The sequence below is a fragment of the Globicephala melas genome, chromosome 10 (assembly GCF_963455315.2).
Source record: "Globicephala melas chromosome 10, mGloMel1.2, whole genome shotgun sequence".
Taxonomy (NCBI): domain Eukaryota; kingdom Metazoa; phylum Chordata; class Mammalia; order Artiodactyla; family Delphinidae; genus Globicephala; species Globicephala melas.
Genome location: NC_083323.1, coordinates 75,694,230 through 75,714,568, shown reverse-complemented (window position 1 = coordinate 75,714,568; position 20,339 = coordinate 75,694,230). Strand labels below are relative to the sequence as shown.

The 20,339-nt window shown below is 36.6% G+C and overlaps 1 protein-coding gene and 1 pseudogene across 2 annotated transcripts in view; one reads left to right on the top strand and one right to left on the bottom strand.

The window, feature by feature from the left end:
• Positions 1-20,339, bottom strand: part of PKP2 (plakophilin 2) — an 85,927-nt gene that overhangs the window by 7,439 nt on the left and 58,149 nt on the right. For both annotated transcript variants that reach the window (XM_030830395.3, XM_060305615.2), the window contains exons 7-10: positions 9,608-9,725; positions 8,579-8,743; positions 7,487-7,660; positions 2,248-2,401 (exon numbers count right to left, since the gene is read on the bottom strand). In XM_030830395.3, coding sequence (XP_030686255.1) covers positions 2,248-2,401; positions 7,487-7,660; positions 8,579-8,743; positions 9,608-9,725 — 611 coding nt within the window. The remainder of the gene's footprint in view (positions 1-2,247; positions 2,402-7,486; positions 7,661-8,578; positions 8,744-9,607; positions 9,726-20,339) is intronic.
• LOC115839106 (very-long-chain (3R)-3-hydroxyacyl-CoA dehydratase 1 pseudogene) lies at positions 470-15,710 on the top strand (annotated as a pseudogene).

Here is a 20,339-nt window from a genome sequence, read left to right as displayed (position 1 = left end):
GTGCATCAATGGCTGGCTGAGACCAGGCTGCCCACACTGAGACTGATCCCTGCTGAGAGAGTTCCACCTCTCCTCCCTCAGTATGACCAACAAGAATGTTCAATTCTACAGATCAATTTTACGGTCGAAACTTTGGGTTATGTCTGAGGAGGAGTGAGAATTAAGAGAAGTTAGAATCTCTAACATTTTATATCATGTTTGTTTTTCTTAGAAGAGTAGTATAACTGTTTATATCGACAAAGTTAAACACTACAGTACAGTAAAGGAGGGGTCATTCCATCTCTCTACTCACACACACACACACACACACACACACACACACACACACACACACCCTGAGGGCCTGAGTAAATACATTCACTTTGAGACAAAGTTAGATCTTTAATAGTGAAATATAAAATCAAAGGCCCTATCATGATATTGGAGGGTTATAGCTCAATGTCATATTATTGAAGGAGATTTTAGTTAATGCTGGTGCTTGCACATACATTATGTTATCTGATCCCTGGAAAAACACTGTTCTATAGTGATTACTAATTTCATTCGGTTTAGGGCAGTTAAATGACTATCCAAGGTGACATGTGGCAAAGTAACATTATAGGATGCAGACCAATGTCTTCTGCATGAGACCTGTTACTCTGTCACCATGCTAAGTTGCCTATCTTCAAGTTTTTAAGAAAATATGTTTCAAGTTTATTTCTGTTAAATCTAAGTGAAATGTGATGACTTCATTCCAGGTCAGCCCATGGGAAGTTTTACTTGGCCTAGAAATCTCTCATGAAAAACACAAAGCTTGTATTTCAAACTGATTTTCATTTATTCCTGGCTATTAATACCCTGAATTAATACAAGTACTTTTACTCAAATTACATATTTGACATAAAGCCAATTTGGAATTCAAAAATTGCATTTATCTTGCTGAAGCCTCTTCTCACGATTGTCCTTAAAACAATCATGGGGAGGTTGATCAGTGAAATCACCTTATATATATTGTGGGGCTACAGCTGTATTGTTCCAACAGCTGGAGGACTGTGGAACTTAAGACAACAGCATTTCTGCCCTGAAGGCATAGGCACAGTGTGCAGAGCGCAGTTCTTCTCATCAGCTATGCTCTAAAGATGGACTTAACATTTCATTTGAGAAAAAATAAGTCAAAGGATAATACACCTGATTGAAGTGCAGCACAAAAGTCCATGAAAGACAATGAGAAGAACACTTTCATAATTTTGAGACAGTGCCTTTGGCAAGGTTTCTTTCAGATTCACGGAAAAATTTCCAGGCTCTCTACGTTCATAATGGGCACAAAGGCATTGTATGAAACCTCCTGTTCCATGTTGTACTATTGGCTGTTTTTGAAAATGACATTGTTAAAACATAACCACAGACCTTTTGGCACTGTGTCGGTGTGTGTGTGTGTGTGTGTGTGTAGATTTCAAAATAATCCAATTCATTAAAAAAACAAAAAAAAATTTAGTGGAATTTTTGAAAAACTGAGTTTTAAATTGTTAGAAATGACTAATTTATGGAGCATTAGAAAGCATGAGTAATTTTAGCATTATCTTCCTATTATCTAATTTTATAGTTTATGACTTAATTCAAAACACATTTTCAGGTATAAAGAAAATGAATGAAAAATGTTATTTGAAAGTGTAACATAGTTATCATCTTTGTCAATAATACGGACTTAGAAAAAAAGGGGCAAGTGTGTTTCATCATATTTATTCTAAAACCTATGCCAAATCTGTTATATTCATGATTCCTTCTTTTTGTGATTATCTGTCCAACCATACCATTTTTTTCTAGTACAACAATGGCCAAGGTTCTGAGGTGAACAACCGCTGTGTGTGTGTGTTTCTTTAATGTTTCAGAAGACTGGTGCTTAAGCAGGCCACACAGAGAACATTCTGAAAGACATGGCTTAAAGACTTCACTGGATGGCATAGCTGAGGGCTGGGAAATATCAAATATATTACCTATCTCATTAATTATTAGTACGGTCTAAAATTTCTCTTTGGTAGTAATTAGAACAAAAACAAAGCTGGATATTAAGAAAAATCCTATTTGAGGCCAGTGCGAAAGCCAACGCTTGATGTCTGGGTACACAAAAACCAGTTGTATTTATCACATTTTGCTCTTTATTCACATTTTCAGCTCATCATTGTAAAAAGAATGTGATAAGGACAATGTTTTATTGCATTTGTATTTTCAATATATACACTTTACATCTAGAGACTTATACTGACTTACCAATTTCATTCTGCAGAGAAAGATTCCGAGACAAATTCCTCAGCAGAGAGACGGCAGTCTTTTTCACACTTGGATCACCAACATGCAGCATCTTTCGTGTGTGCTGAAGGCCATTTTCTTTCTGGACAACTGTCTGAGCTACTGATGCTGGCATCTGTTTTGTGAGACATATTCTATAAATACTATTGTATTTTACTTCACGGTTAAAATTTCTTAATTTCTGTAGATTACTAGAGATTGAGTGAAATGTTTTAAAAGCTAGAGATACTTTCTTTAAATTCTTATTAGGTTTTCAATTTAATTACTGGATACAGACAGTTTATTCAGTATTTTTAAATATAACACTGGATTTGGTTAGCTATTATGTTTTTTGCATCTGGTTATAAATAAAATGGGTCTGTCTTTCCCTTTCCTTTCTTTTTTATCATAATCTTTTTATTCACATTTTCAGTTCATCATTGTGAAAAGAAAAGGACGTTTTACAATCACAGTTACACTAATGTCACAAAATTTAGTGGGTAAGTTTTTTTCCCTTTTTCTATTTTCTTGAACTATTTGTGTAATATAAGAATAATTTCAACTTTGGGGGTCTGGTAGAACTTAGCTCTAAAGCCAACTGAGCTGAGAAAAATTTTAAAGGGAGATGTCTTTGATTACTATTTCAATGTATTTACTGGTTGTTGGCTTATTCATCTTCTCTGTTTGTCTTGTTCAAATTTTGGCATTTTACATATTTAATAAACTTATTCATTTCTAAAAAGCTAGTTTATTCTGAAAGAGATACTGGGCTTTTAAAGAAAGGAATGTATGGCTAGTCAGATTACCTGTAACTCTATTCTCTGTATCAGAGGCTGCATGGGTAAGTTGCTGGTCCAGGTCTAGGTCCACCAGAGGCAAACCTTGTTTGGAATTAGGCTGGTCACCTACTTTCACAGGGTCTGAGTACCAACTAGGCCCTTCCTAGCATCAGCAAACGTCCAACAATACTAAGACCTTAGCTTGTGTCTGCAACTTTACATATTTTTATTTGAAGCTAACATGAGGCTACCATGCCAAAAATCCGTGTATTCTTGATCATTCTTCAGGGTGTCTATCTTCTCTGTTTATCTAAACTCTGCTTGCTTCCACTACCTCCTGCACAGCACCCTCCTTACATTCTCCACCGTACCGTCTAAAAAAGGGGTTCTTAATACAGGATCCAGGATAGGTTTCAGGGAGGGAACAGGAGGTCCTTAAAATTATTTTTGTGTTTATAGTAATCTTTTTCAGGGAAAGAGTCCATAACTGTTATTAGATACTCAAAGTGTCCATGACTCAAAGAAGTTTAATAACCACTATTTTGCAATGTTTGTTCCAAAGTTACACTTTGTCTTTCACTAATTTGCAGAACATTCCATTAGACTCTTTTCTTTCCTCTGGGAAGAATCCTTCACCTGCAGCCATTCTGTACAACTCCTCCTTGGACATGGAGGTAGATTTAGCATCCCTCTCTCTTCCCAATGGCCCATCTAAGTGATTATCTTTCCTCATATGCAAAAGCTCTGCTCTTCTGAGTCAATGTCGTCCAGCTCTATCTCTCTCATAGCGTTTTCTTTGTCATCTCAAGGCCGAGTATATAAAAATGATCACAGAATTCTGATTCATTGAGGGAAATGGGAGAGGCTGATGTGGAATGGTCTTTAGAATTTGCTCATAAAGGAAAATAAACAATCAGATTTACCAAATAGAGATTTCATATTCCAGCTTTAGGGAATTTGTGAGAATGACTGTTAGTTATTTACAAACAGCACTTCTAGTTCATATTGCCCTGAGGTTGAGCGCCTTTTCAAATGTTTAATGGCCATATATACATTATGTTTTGTGAAGTGCCTGTTCAAATCTCTTGTCCATTTTTCTATTGAGTTGTCTATCTTTTTATTGTTAAATCGATGAGTTTTCTTTTATTTCCTAGATACCAACTTTGTTACTTATATATGTTACAAAAATCTTTTCCTCCTCTGTGCTTTGCCTTTTTACTGTCTTTTGATAGCTTGTTAATAATTTTAATGTCAATTTATAAAATATTGACTTTATGTGCTTTTTATGTCTACTGTTAAGAAATCTTACCCTATTCCAGGTCAGGAAGATATTCTATGTTATCATTTAGAAGCTTTATTGTTTTACCTTCCACATTTAAATCTCATTGCTGTTGGAGCTGATTTGTGTGTAAGGTGTGAGACAGGGAACACGTTTTGTTTTTTTTTCATTGGACATCAAATTAAGTGCCTTTAAAGTGTTTTAGAAACTTGAAAACTGTTTATTTCAATGATTTTTAACTTGTACAATGAATGTTTAATTTTACATGTATATACAACATAATGAGTTGATATATTGCAAAATAATTATCACAATAAGTTTAGATAACATCCATCATCACACATAGTCACAAATTTTTTTTCCTTCTTGTGATAAGACCTTTTAAGATCCACTATTTTAGCAACTTTCAAATATACAACACAATATTGTTAACTATAGTCACAATGCTGTACATTACACCCCCAGGAGTTATTTATACTGTACTTTATACTTTATACTTTACACTATCCTTAGAGAATTTGCTAAATGGGTAAATTTTATCAACCCATCCCCTTTCCTTATTTATTATTTTGTGTTTTTTTGGTATCATTTAAAAAATAATGACCATTATACCTGAACTAATAAAGTTTACATTAAGGTATTCTTACCAGCAAGAAATTACTGCCATAATTTTATACTAAAATTATAGAATTTATCGTTTAGAAGCTATTCAGTCCAGTTCAGGTTCTTTGCCATCTAAGGCACATGGCCATCAATGCTCAGTGCTGTCTCAGTTATGAACACAGGTGAATGGACTGGGTATTTTTTGGAACTATGTTTAATGGTCTGCTTTTCATGTTTTTCTATTCAGTGATTCCTTTTAGAAATTACAAAGCCAGGCATTTTTTTATCACACCATCTAAACATAGCAAAATTAGGGAAAGTAATCATTAGAAAAAATATACATGTAAGTCAAAATTTTAATAAAAAGCATCTTGTAACTTAAAAGAACAAAGGGTCCTCATATCATTGTCCCATGCTGCTAATGATTTTCTCCTATAAATCTCTAGTCAAGATCAACTCTAATAGCCTTGAGTATGGATTAATACCAGTTTAGTGTAGGTCTCCTTTCAGGGGACTGGACTGGTCTAAGGTTAGGTATGATTTAAAATCCATTGCTTGGATTCCTTTAGAACTTGGAACTCTTAGATTTCTGTTTGTTTATTTCTTTTTCCCAGCTAGATTATTACCAAACACAGGGATTTTGTCTTATTCACCACCATATACTTAGCACTAGGCTAGTGCCTTTTATGTAGAAGGTGCTCAAATACTGTTTGTTTGATAAATGAATAAAGGAATTATGTAGTCTGAATAAACTACATATTCAGAATGGCATATTCTTGTATGTTGGGTGGCAAATATTCCTGTATTGACAGAAACATGGAAACACCTCTGGATAGTTTGGATTCCATGAAAGATTCTGGAGTGGAAGAGGCTAAAATCCAAGCTTAAAGGGTTAGCTCATATTGAACCATCCTCAGAGCACAGTGAGATTAAATACATACAGATACAGCAATTTAATTTCTGATCTTTTCTATTAAGTTGGCTGGTAGTCAGTTAATAAGAGGGCTTCTGTAGTTTGGGAAAATGAAAGAAATGGTTTTGGGAAACCAAGCATGGGGAAATGGGAAGATAAGACAGTAAATTATGTCTTTCTGTCTGTCAGGGCTCCCTGGTCACTCCCCATTTCTTTCTCTTTGCGCACAAGTACATTCTGAAGAATTTCAAAGAGATTAAAATTGGGTTGTATTCTTAACCACGGTGTTAAAATTAGAGAAATACTGGTTTTAGTATTTCACAATTCAAAACTGAGCAAAGAATGAACATGGTTCATTAAAGAATGAACATGGTTTCTCAAGTAAAGAATAAATAATATTTTTGTTATCAACAAGAGTGCTTTCCTCTATGATGATGGATAATTAGACTGGCCATAGAGTGAACTACTTGGGGAGAGTTTAATCATTTTATGATCAAGGCAAAGAATACAAGCTTAGTTCAAATAATTAAATATTTATAGAATCCTTTATTATGTTGCAAGCTGTAAAATACATGGGGAAAGGAACAACTTTTTACTCTTTTCTAAAGTAATTTAAAAAAATTATTTTATTGGAGTATAGTTGATTTACAATGTTGTATTAATTTCTGTACAGCAAAGTGATTCAGTTATAAATATATATACATTATTTTTCATATTTTTTTCCATTATGGTTTATCACAGGACCTTGTAAGTTTTTACTCTTTTTAATATTTTGATTTTGCTGGTATAAAGTACATCTGGAAAGAGAAGTAACTCTTTATTTTATAGTTGACTTTCTGGGACACAAAAGCACAGATAGCCTTTCCAACTGCAGTGGACATGTGTTGTCTCTGCCTTCTAGCGTTCATCCTTCCTTTTGGTAACAACACTCTGACTTTCCATTAGGGAGCCACTCCATGTGGTACAAGTGGTAGTGACCCTCGCTCACTGAAACCCCTGCCCCTGAAATTCACATGTGAGCACATAACCCAGACTTGGCCAATTAGAACATCACAGGCTCCTGGCCACAGGTACTGGTTTGGAAATGGGCAAGTGAGACTCATTCCCCCAGTTCTTAACAGAGCTATTGGGAAAACAGTAGTAGTTTCTTTTCCTGTGGAGACACTGAACTGGATAAGAGGTAAGCCTGAAATCACTGGTGGCTATCTTTGCCGTAATATGAGGCTAGCCTTTGAGAATGAAACCAACAGAGGAAAACAGAGTCCAGAGATAGAGAATCACAAATACAATTGCTGGGCACCTATGTCCCACCATGACAGAAGGAAAACCCACCCTGGACTCTTCATTTATATGAGTCAAGAAATTCCTCTCTTTTGCCTAAGCCAGTTCAGGTAGGATTCTGAGACTTGTAACAGAAAGAGTTCTGACTGATACTCATAAATACCAACGAGTCTTTCACTCGCAGTCTGACCTGGGTTTGCAGAAGCTGAGGCTGAAAGTCCTGCAAAGCCGAACTCTCTCTGGCAATTCCTGAGAACCGTCTTGATTGAAGCGAGAAAACTTATGTTCTTACTTCACTGTCATTTCTGAATTTAATGTAGGTGTGTCTACAATGCCATTATTTTTAAAAGTAAGCATGATACTCACTGGTCCACTTCCTGCCGTGAGATTCTGGAGAGCTCCCAAAGATGCTTCTTGAGTGTAGTTTCGGACACTCTTGGCAATCAAGGACAAATACATCCGTATCACGATGGAGTGCCACAGCCACTCCACGCCCTTGGGGTTGCTCTTTTCCTCTGGCATTGGCATGTCCTGGTATTGCTAACCACACACACGATGAAATCCAAAATTAATGCCTTCAAGTCATTTCTATAATTCCACACCCAAACCAAGAGACCAGAAGTACTGTCTTGTCTAGGGAGACTAATAATTAGCATAATAAGAAGCCCTTAAAATAAAAATGAAAAAGCAAATATGTATGATTCACAATCATTTAACTTTTAGCCCATAATGACTATTTCTCTCTCACAATACCCCATACTCACAACTTTACATTTCACAGCGAGAGAGAATGCAGAGAATTAAGCATTGACTGTTCTAGAATAGTTTTCAGGCTGCTGTTAAGCTAAAAGCTAAATTAGTCACATCCACTCTGAAGATAAGAAAAACAGGCCTCTTCCCTCAGAGTCTTGTGAAGTTGTCCAGGATAGCATCAGGATTCTAAATTTACCAGTCGTCCTCCAAGTTCACATACACCGTGATACTCTTGAGGAGTAGGAGAGATCACATTCCTTCTATTTCATGAAATGCCAGTCTGGACAGCAGTCCTTCCTATGTATGGGGTTTGCTTTTCGGATGTAAAAGTTTGTTTTTAGAATGTTTAAAGCTGAATGTCAGGGCTGCTTTTAATGTTAAAACAATGCTATGCCACTGGCCATGTGGCATTAAGCTTACTTCCTAACCTGCAGGGCATAGAGCAGTATGATTTGATGGCTAATAGTGTAAATCTGGGGCCAGATTATCTGGGATTCAATTCCATCTCCTCCACTAACTTGAATTATTCTGAATTAACCTTTCTGTACCCTCTGTTTCCTCATCAGTAAACGAGGGTATTAATAATACATACCTCATAGGGTAGATACAAGGCTTAAAAAAACTTAAAATGGAGCCTGACATACACTAAGTACTCAGAAACACACACACACACACTTATACTTTCAAAGGCCTCCCCCAACATACCTCTTTTACTTTCCTGCTTCTACTGCCAAAACACCCAATACTTCTGTTGTTGTCAGCCTGGATACTCCGGCTTTGAAGATAGATACTCTGGGAATATTTCTCTGGGAGCTCTGCCTCCAGCTGGTAGGAGAGGTTATGAAGAATGCACACACAGTTCTCTGTGGCCTGAGAAAACAGGACATGAATATTGATCATATACATATAGATATCCCTTTGCAAGTGTTATACCACAGGACCTCTTAGGCTTTAGATCTTACAAGGTTAATTGGATGCAACAGGGTGCGCTTGGACTGCAGGGTGGCTGGGGAGTGAAATGAGTACAGCTAGAAAGGCTAGGGCTAAATCATAAATGGTCATGAGCACAATGCTAAGAAGTAGAGGCTGAATGTTTTAAAACATTGAGGAGCAGTTCTAGTTTACTTTTAAAGAGTGTTCAGAATGATTTTAGATTTTAGGTACATTGTTTAGTAGCCACGTGGACTTGGAAAATAGGAGGAGATATTGCTTATAGAGACCAGTCGACTACAATAATCAGTATAAAAGATGCACAAACTATGACAGCAGTAGTAGCATTAAAGAGGACTGGTTAAACTAAAGAGCATTTCAGAAGTAAAATGCACAAGATTTGTTGTCCAATGGATGTGGGATGTGAGGGAAGAGAGGAAGTTCAACATTACTCAGGTTTCTATTTTCATTTGGTAGATGGTAATAATTATTAAGAAGGTTTATACAGAGGAGTAAGTTCAGAGATGAGGGAAGAGATGAATTTCATGGCTGAATATGTAGCATTTGGGCTCCTTTCAAATATCCAGAGTTGTTAAACAGTTAGAAATTTGGGTCTGGAAAGTAGAAAAAAAAATGAGGCTAGATAGATATTAATATTTATGAGCATGTATGGGAAATCTTAAGCTCAGCAAATCAGTTAATAAATAAAGCCAAACCCAAACAGCTACTTCAAGAATACTCTGAAGAGTCTTACTAAGACAAAATAAGTAAGTCAATATGAGAGACATCTAATTCTTGTATCACCTTGTCATCTGGCTGGTAATCTGCAATGGTTCCTCTGACATAATGGACCAGTGAGTCAATCAGTCCATCACACCTTCTCATCACTTTCCTCCCTTCAGGGCCAGCTGAACTCATGTTTCTATCAGGAAAAACAAACAAACAAACAAATAAACGATCAATCATAAGACAGGCAGTGTATCTAATAGGTTTTTGTTTCAAAGTTTCTTCCAAGGGTTCGGAAAACTGTCAAATTTGTCAAAGTATGACAGACTTGTCCTGGGGTCAATAAATCATCAACTGCCTATGGTCATCAAATCTAGACACAACTTGTAAATATATTCATAACACATTATTATGTCAATAAAAGTCTTCTGTCTACTTCATTCCAAGCACCAAGGTCAGAGCATTATTTATTTAATCTTTACACCATTTTGGAGAGGGTATAAATATATGAGGAAAACATTTTGCAGTTAAAAGGGGAACAAATGGCACCTTAGCCATAGCAATACACATGTCCAAGTCCCAACTTGTGCCATGCCTTAATTCTAAGTAACTTAAAGCTACTTAAATTCTCTGGGCTTCAGTTTCCTCATTTGTAAATACAGGGTGTTAGACTATATTATTTGGAGGTTTTGTGGGTTTCAGCATAAACTGTTATTGACAAATATTAAACCAAATGATCTAAAATGTGATAATTCTATAATTAAAATGGCAGAGTGATGTCACGAAAAATGTAGTTTTACACTGTGTAAGACCTAAGTTAAAAGCATGACCTATAAACATCTTTGCAATTAGTCTATTTTTTTTAAATAAATTTATCTATTTATTTATTTATTTTATTTTTGGCTGCATTGGGTCTTCGCTGTGGTGTGAGGGCTTCTCACTGAGGTGGCTTCTCTTGTGGTGGAGCATGGGCTTCAGTAGTTGCGGTGTGTGGGCCTAGCTGCTCCGCAGCATGTGGGATCTTCCTGGACCAGGGATTGAACCCGTGTCCCCTGCATTGGCAGGCAGATTTCTAACCATTGCACCACCAGGGAAGTCCTCTATTTCTAATTTGGCTAAGCCATGACACTTTTCTATAAACAGTGATTAAATCTACAAGTGCAAGTTGCTTTCTTATAGAGACTGAAGCTTATCAAACACAGCAAAGTAATACATGTAGGGATTATGTTTCAGATTCACATCATGTTTATATTCTGGTATTACTGTTACTATGTTCCTTTGCATTAAGTTCTTCTTGTCGGCATTAACTATTTAAAAAATTTTGTTTTCCAAAAATGTTAACAGCTCCATCAACAAGAATGGCAAAAGAACAATGCATTCAGGTTTTTAGAATTTTGAGAACCACCCTTATTCCCTTTTGTTAATTTCACTTGCTAAGAACTATTCCTATAAATTTTATCAGACCAGTTCCTTTCACTGGTAGGTAGAACATTCAAAGTATATTCTTTTTTTTTTTTTTTTTAGTTTGCTCCTTTTTAAAAATTTTATTTAGAATGCCTATTTGTTGAAGTTGGCATCATTTTACAGATTAGAAAAATTCAATTCTTCTGTCTCTGCAAAGATTTATAATAGGTTAGGAATAACAGATCAGAAATGTAATACATTACAAAACAGTTGCCTATGACTATCTGTACATTTACTATGCACCTTAAGGAAAAGAATTCGACAGTGTGCTGTACTTACACTGCAGATAACATCCTTTTATTCTATTTTACAAAACTGACCAGTGGTAGTGTTTGAATTTATAAATGGCCATTAAACAGGATATTTAACTTAGATATATAGTTAGCGTGCTAAAAAGTGAAAATTTTCAACTGAAGTTCTGTGGCTCACAAAGCATACTGTTTTTGTGTATAATGTCTCAGTGTGATTCTGAACATCAAAAGAACTACAATTCTGAGAAATTTTGGGGTAGCATTTTCTTCTTCTTTAAAATAATATATTACACTAAGTGATTTTAAAAAGTTTCTGTTCCCAAATACTGTTTTCAATACATTTTGTCAAAGAACAAATGTGCCCAGCATTATATCAAGAACTGCAGGGAACAAGGGAGGAGTATCCAGCATTGCATCCTGCTCCCAGGGAGATCACATCTATAATACTTGACTGTTTCTAACCCATGAAAATGCAATTTCATAATCCAACCTATAGTTGAGGAGATAAGACAAATACACCTAAAACTAAGGATATGCTAATAATTTAGTGGTTGCTGAATTGACACAATGAGTTTCTGATTTTAACAAAATCCCTTCTGTGACTTTGGTTCTCATTTGAGGTTTCTAATGTAATTATTCCCATCCTATTTTTCACTGTACCTGAAAGACTTTCACACTTAGTCCATTTAAAAAAAAAGATAATGAATAGGCTCATAAGCTGTAAATAAAACCATTTTTCGTACAGTTTGTTTTTCAAGAAATGATTATTTGAACCAAGATCCTCTATCTACTCTCTGAGCCCTTTATGGTCATGGGATCTTAAGAAGCTTGACAAAACTGAAAAAGCATCTTTTACGGTCTCCTTATTTTACACATGGAGAAACTGAGGACCAAAGAGTTTAAGTTACTTTTCCTGGTGAGATTAAATTACTGGTGAAGTCAGGATAGGAGAGCTGTTCTTTATTCTGTGCTAAGGGCGGCTCCAGAGTAGAGCAAACCTTACCTAACATTCATTCAGTCTGCCATTTGTTTAGCAAGTACCATATGTCCCCCAACTCCAAGACAGCGTTATCATATTTTAAAGCTCCCTTTGACCTTTTCAACATCTGGCTTTGAGAGACGGCAGTAGTTTTAAAATTGCTTTGCCAAATCAAAAGGTCTCTCTCCCTAGCTAAGCCCACTACATACCTTGCAGATGGATGACTCAGCTTTGTTTAACTTCAAGTCTGTTTATTTTGGGTGAGAATGGTAATTCAATTTGGCAGTACTGCCAGTTCACACACACTAACTGTTGTCTTGTAGTCTGGTATTATCCAGACTCTACTGGCTTGAAATGGGACTTATCAGTGGTTCCTGACAGTTGATACCTTTGCTGACAGAAAGTGCATGGAACCCCACTGCTTCAGTATTTGCTCCTGCATATCAAAAATAGTTCCTACCTTACTCAACTACCCAGAAATATGAATGATAAGGGTGGATTATTTTATAGCAATACATCCATGAATAGAGGTCACTAGTCAGAAAGGAATTTGTTATTGTACCACTCTGAAAATAATCAGAAATTATTAGAAAATGATATATTCATCTTAAAGTATTTTTTAACAGCTAATACATAAGTTTTTTGGAATCAGAGAATTAACATGGCCAATCTTAGGCAGAATTGATCCTTTTACACTGTATCTCCTGAGTCCCGAGAAACATTTATCTATCACTGTTTCCTATATGCAGCCCAATAGAGGTTTAATCTGGAAAACTATCTCAAAACTATACATGAAATATATCAAAACAATTATCTTGTTGAAAAGTAAAAAAGAAAGAGCATAAAAACCACAGTACTCAATAAAAGTTGATTATCAGAGTTACCAATGAACATATTGGAAATGTTTAATTCAGTGTCTATGGTTTGAATTTGATTAAATGAGTCTATTTCCCCTGGTATAATCTAGCAGAAGTCTGAGTAAATATGTGAGTACCTTTTAGGAAATTAGAACTGCACACTGTTGTATACTGAAATTTAAATACCAGGTCCTTGGGACTAGGGGTTGGGGCCTCGGGAGGAGGTGGGTAAAGAAGGATGTGAACTACTCTAAACATAAAAGCAGGACTGTTTCAGAGCTCTTCACCTTCACTGGCCCTGAGTGGGAGGATAACAGCGCGAACTGTGGCTTGTGTTTGATATTAAGAAGAATTTTTCTGCTAATATGACTTATAAAGGGTGAGAAAAATAGAATCTGAACCTCTGTATGTCTCTGAACAAAACTTCACATATTTAGGAGGCTTCAGGTGATTTATCTGAAAGCAAATCAGTGATTCCTGACTCTCTCCAGGACCATTTATCTCACACATTCCTGAGTGTCACAATGAAAAGGAGAAAAGAAAACCAAACACCCTGGACCTTGCTAGAATTAAAATAAAGAATGGTCTTTGTTAAGATTAAGGACAGTGTGACTAAATCTTAAATTTGTATGGCAAACCAAAGAGTGAACGGTGTCAAATGATAAGAATAACTGCAATTTAGTATGTGTGCTAGACATTATTATAGATACCTTGCAAATATTATGTTTTTACAAAATTCCTTAAATTAGGGTGTGCTAGAATCTCATTCAGAACCCTGACCTATGACTGTTGTTTAAAGTCAGAATTACCTGCTTCTAATGGGATTTTTAATGCCTCTTCCATAAAAAGTTATCTGTGTGGGGCTACGTGCAGGCATGTTGTCAAATACAGCTAGTCTGCCAGCACTGGAAGGAAGTTTGTTATAACACAGAATGTCCAAACTTGGGGTATGGACAACTGGCCTGGTGAAATGATGAGCTAATATGAAATGTTTAAAGTAAAAGGCTATAGTTAGTTACCAGGGCATGAGAATGGCAGGCAATAATAAGGCAGGAGTGAATCTTTTCAAGACATTTCACCAACAAGTAATTCTAAGATACAGAGATTTTTATTAAAAAATGGGGCTATTTCTACTGATAATAGGTGGTTTCCTACTAACATACAATTTACATGTGTATTAATGTGACCTGTCTTAAAGGTCTAACCAGCATACTGAGATAGTGAGCACCACAGTGGTTTTTAAAAAATTGTGGCTGTATCTTCATTTTCATCAATAATTATAGGCTTCCTAATACCATGTGTTATAAATTATATCCCAAGTGGTACCAGTCAATTAGGTGCTTGGTCCAAGTCCATTCAAAGACCCAATAGGTACTTGATAAGACATTAGCTGATAAGGAGGCATCCTTCTTCCTCTGGTTATTTGAGATTTAGGTCTGGGTTTTTGTTTAACTCTCAGCTGATACATATCAAACAGTTGGGCCTTGTCTGTGATTAACCTAGAGAAGACAGCATAGGCAGTTTGTGGTTGCACAGAACAAAAGAGGAGCCTCATTTGAACTGGCAGAGGAACAAAAACTCTAGGTCAAAAGAAGGGTTTGTCTGTTATTCTGAGTCAACATCAGATCCTGCAGGTATCCGCAAACATCAGCCAAAGTCAGCTGTTCATTCTGCAAAAGGAAGCAACGTTGGGAATAGAACAAAGCTGTACAACCTACACGTCTTGTTCCTTCCAGGACAAGGAACATCAACTTAATAAAGATGTGCTAGCATCTATTACACATCAAGAAACTAGAAGGTGTAGGAAGAGAAAATCTATCCTTAAAAATCCTTTAGTTCTGCTTTCCTACATTTTCAGGTCTTCCAAAAGTATGCTGAAGAGTCAGTTCAGAGACCCCTGCGCGCGGCACATGGGGCGCCTGACGGCCGGGCCCCCTCCCGCTCCCCTGCCCCTCTCGTCCACGTCCCCCGTCTGCACGGCCACCATGGCGTCCAGCGAGGAGGCCGGCACCAACGGCGGCGCCTCGGAGGCCTGCGAGGAGAGGGAGGCCGGCGAGGAGAGGGAGGCCGCGGGCAAGAGGAGGCGCCGGGGCTTGCTGGCCACCGCCTGGCTCACCTTCTACAACATTGCTATGCCTGCGGGGTGGCTGGTACTAGCTATTGCCATGATACGTTTTTATATGGAAAAAGGAACACACAAAGGTTTGTATAAAAGTATTCAGAAGACACTTAAATTTTTCCAGACATCTGCCTTGCTTGAGGTAGTCCACTGTTTAATGGGAATTGTACCTACTTCTGTGCTTGTGGCTGGGGTCCAAGTGAGTTCAAGAATCTTTACGGTGTGGCTCGTTACAGTGTAAAACCAATATAATTTTTTTTTATCATCTTATATCCTGTTGGAGTTGCTGGTGAACTTCTTACAATATACGCTGCCTTACCATATGTGAAGAAAACAAGAATGTTCTCAATAAGACTTCCCAATAAATACAATGTCTCTTTTGACTACTATTATCTTCTTCTTATAACCATGGCCTCGTATATACCATTGTTTCCACAACTCTACTTTCATACGTTAACGTCAGAGAAGAAAGGTGCTTCACGGAGGGGTGACTGTCGAAAAGGATGATTAAATGATCCCTACAACAAGGTGCTTTTTCCAGAATAACCAGGATTACTTGAGTCCAACTTTTAATAACAAGAATAAACAGCTTCATGAAAAAAAAAAAAAAGAGTTCAGCCAGAAATCATCTGGTTGGTCAGCAAGAGTCATTTCCCCTTGACTTAGCAGGCTGTTCAAGGTAGAATGTCAAATTCCATTTTAAATGAATTATAACAGCAAACTAATTTTAAAAATATGCCCAGGAGCCACTGGAACTTGAGTAGACATTCTTAACACCTAAAGGAGAGGTTTGGGATGCTAGACTAGGACAGATGAAGATGCTTAAGATCTAGAGTAGTATTCTACTCTAGAATATGGTGCTCAGACAGCCTGTGCCTCCAAGATAGGCATATGTTTTTTAAAATTTATTTTTTATTGCGGTAACATTGGTTTATAATATTATACAAATTTCATGTGTACAGCCTGATATTTCTACTTCTGTATACACTACAGCGTGCTCACCACCAAGAATTGTTTTCATCCTTCACCATACAGTTGATCTCCTTTATCCATTTAACCCTCCCCTGCCCCCTTCCCCTCTCGTAAGCACTACTCTGTTCTTTGTATCTATGTGTTTATTTTGCTAGGTTTGGTTTGTTTACTTATTTTGATTTTTTGACTGTTTTTTATAGGAGTGAAATCATTTTCTACATATGAGTGAAATCATACAGTATTTGTCTTTCTCCATCTGACTTATTTCACTTAGTGTAATACCCTCAAGGTCCATGACGGCATAAACTTTAACCACAGGATAGCAATAAAGTCATCAGTGGCTTTATCCAAATATATCAACTCACTTTTTTTTGATGAAGAATTTTAAAACATTTAACAGTAGTTCTATGACAGTATTAATATTTTTTGGAAAATGACTTCGAGTGTCATAAGATACAGTTAATAAGACACTACCTTCAATTTAAGATACACACAGAATTTTTTTTTCCCCCCGTACGCGGGCCTCTCACTGTTGTGGTCCCTCCCGTTGCGGAGCACAGGCTCTGGACGCACAGGCTCAGCGGCCATGGCTCACGGGCCCAGCTGCTCCGCGGCATGTGGGATCCTCCCAGACCGGGGCACGAACCCGTGTCCCCTGCATCGGCAGGCAGACTCTCAACCACTGCGCCACCAGGGAAGCCCCACACAGAATTTTTAAACATGAGGATGCTTTAAAAAAAATCTCTGACAAAAATACACACTTGGTTTCAGCCTAGCGCTGCAGATATTATCTGTTGCAGAGGGAGATGGGACCTTTGTGGAGAGAACTGCCAGATCACCCTTGACCAAGTGATCAAGCTTGACATCATGGACAATAGGCCAAAAGGATACCATGACACCCAACAGAAGTACACAGCATCACCCCCGACTTTTCTTATTAAAAAGTTTGACTTGAATCTAATCTTGAAGAAACAATTCAATAAACCCATACTGATACAGTCAAAAAAAAAAATCTCTGATAAAGACATTCTTGGCAATTTCATTTTCTGTTCAAGACTCATCTCATAAACTAACTGATGCAGAAAAACAAGCAAATACAGTCCTCTTGATATAATAAAAATTATTCTTCTGTTTCCTTCGCTGATTCTTCTTCCTCCATATTATCCCTATTCATGTGTTTTCTTTTAACAATTATCCCGGGGGGCTGGACCCAAAGTAGACAAATGATATTTATGAACTGGTTGGTAAGAATGAAGAATTTCTTTGGCAAACTGAAATGTCATATAATTTCTGTGAAGTACAACTTTTAATCTGGGCCCACCTGCTAAGGACACGAATAAGATAGTGGAAAATTTACTCTGAAGAGTGGGGACCTTTGCAAGGGGGCTGCTTAACATTTCTAATGAGACAAATATTCTTTAAAACATTGGACTCAGGGAGACCAGACAGGGGTGACCAGGTAATCATGGCCATATTTGCTTCGTTTGTTTGATGTGTCTGCTTTAACAAGTTAATTATTGTTGACAGATTTAAAAATGACCTAAAACCCCTGAGGCTTAGTTTATAAAACAGTTATTTTTAAAAATCACTTATACCTTTTAAAATTACTTAAAGAGAAACTTACACAATAATTTAACTCATTAGGGCTTCCCTGGTGGCGCAGTGGTTAAGAATCCACCTGCCAATGCAGGGGACACCGGTTCGAGCCCTGGTCCAGGAAGATCCCACACGCTGCGGAGCAACTAAGCCCATGCTCTACAACTACTGAGCCTGTGCTCTAGAGCCCTCGAGCCACAACTACTGAGCCTGTGAGCCACAGCTACTGAAGCCCACCTGCCTAGAGCCCATGCTTCGTAACAAGTGAAGCCACTGAAATGAGAAGCCTGCACACCACAACGAAGAGTAGACCCCACTCACTGCAACTAGAGAAAGCCCGCGCACAGCAACAAAGACCCAATGCAGCCAAAAATAAATTTTAAAAAAAAAATAATAATTTAACTCATTAAGCCACATTTGTTTGTATATCTAAAATATTCAATGTATAAAATGTGATTATGACCAACAGAGTAATATGACTAGAAATACTGCCAATTCCATTATTTATGGACTTTATATTGGTTATGTTTATACATCAAATGTTAAGAGTTTCAATAATTAACCAAATAACTGAGGATGAAGTTGATAATTCAACTTTTTATTTCTGGAAAAGTCATTCTCCAGACTGAACTATCTGGATACTTCTATCAGGTTTCTGTGTTGTTTACACTGTCTCAGCTAACATTCTTCTAGTTTATGTTAAACTATTTTCTAGAAGTAAATAACCACATATTTAGATTATGGTTTTAAAAAATATATACACTACCAAACGTAAAATAGATAGCTAGTGGGAAGTAGCTGCATAGCACAGGGAGATCAACTAGGTGGTTTGTGACTTAGCTAGGAAGGGTGGGAGGGAGGGAGACACAAGAGGGAAGAGATATGGGAACATATGTATAACTGATTCACTTTGTTATAAAGCAGAAACTAACACACCATTGTAAAGCAATTATACTCCAATAAAGATGTTAAAAAAAAATAAGTTCTGGCCTGCTTTTAAATCTATAGTCTTACAAAAAAGGAAAATACTTATTTGATAATAAGGGAAATTAGACTCTCATTTAATTACTAATTCTTAATTATTTAAATAACTAAATAGGATTATGCAGAGACATAGACCAGATAAATCCTTTTCTGTTAGGAGTATTTAGAATAAGGGATAACTGAGCAAAGGTAAATAGAATGAAAAGCATAATTAAGGAAATTCAGATTCAGCAAAGTTCTGAAGTTTGATATCCAGATATACATAAAAAATGAAATTCAGGAACACAATGACATGTTTTATTGTACAGGAGTAGATAGATATAATTGAATATATTAAAAATTTACATGGAGATATTATTTTTCCAGAAAGTAGTTGGTATTGATATTACCAAAAAACTTGCCCTTAACCCAGAGGCTCAACAGGATTAAGGCTGATAATTATAGCTTTTCTTTCTAAATGTAGTTTGCTTCCTCTGACCACTCCCCACCTTAGCTAGATTTATCATAAGTGACAATGGAAGTTTCTTTTAAGACATCATAAATTTTAGTACAAATAACTATATTACACATTCATTAAAATACATTTACTACACTATGACACATATAGGAAAGAGTGAAGTTTAAGTCACTTGTAGGAGAAATGCATTACCAATTGCTTTTCCTCTTCAACTGGCATAAAATATAATTAAGAAAAAGGAGTATATTTCATAATGTTTTATAGTAATGTTTTGTCATTTTGTCCTATTATCCTAAACAAAATGGCAAATTCTGGGGTAGTCTTTACAATGCAGAAACAATTGTGTGTTTTATAACTTTTAATTTATATTGGAGCATAGTTGATTAACACCGTTGTGTTAGTTTCAGGTGTACAGCAAAGTGATTCAGTTATACATATACATGTATCTAGTCTTTTTCAAATTCTTTTTCCATTTAGGTTATTACAGAATATTGAGGAGAATTCCCTGTGCTATACAGTAGGTCCTTGTTGGTTATCTACCTTAAATATAGCAGTTTCAATCCCAAACTCCCAATTTATCCCTCCCCTCCACCCTTTCTCCCATAACCATAAATTGGTTCTCTAAGTCTGTGAGTCTGAGAAACAGTTGTTAATCAGATTGTGGCGATAACATTAAGGCAGCAAGTTTATAAGGCTTTCTCATAAGCAAATGGTTAACAAATAATAGGAGTTTAGGAAAACAACTTTTCAGAGTTTTGTGAATTCATATTTTTAATGACTATATTGAAAAAGGATAGAGATGAACTAGTGATAGCATGATGAGCTAAAGACTGAGCGGGACATTCAAACAGCTACTCTTCCTTTACCAGCTCCTTAAATGTGACTCTCCAGTCAACATTTTTTCCCAATCCCTAGGCAACATCAGTTAAGCAACTCAATGCCTGCATTAACAGTCTTTTTAAACCTCTTCTACACTTCTTATCAAATGGACTGTGATAATCTCTTCTGGTGCCTTTCCCCCACTAAAACTGGAGTTCCTCCAGGGCAAAGATAGGTCCCATTCCCCTTTGAAATTTCAGAAATTTAAACAGTGCTTTGGATACAGCAGGCACTCAAGTACTGGAAAGGATT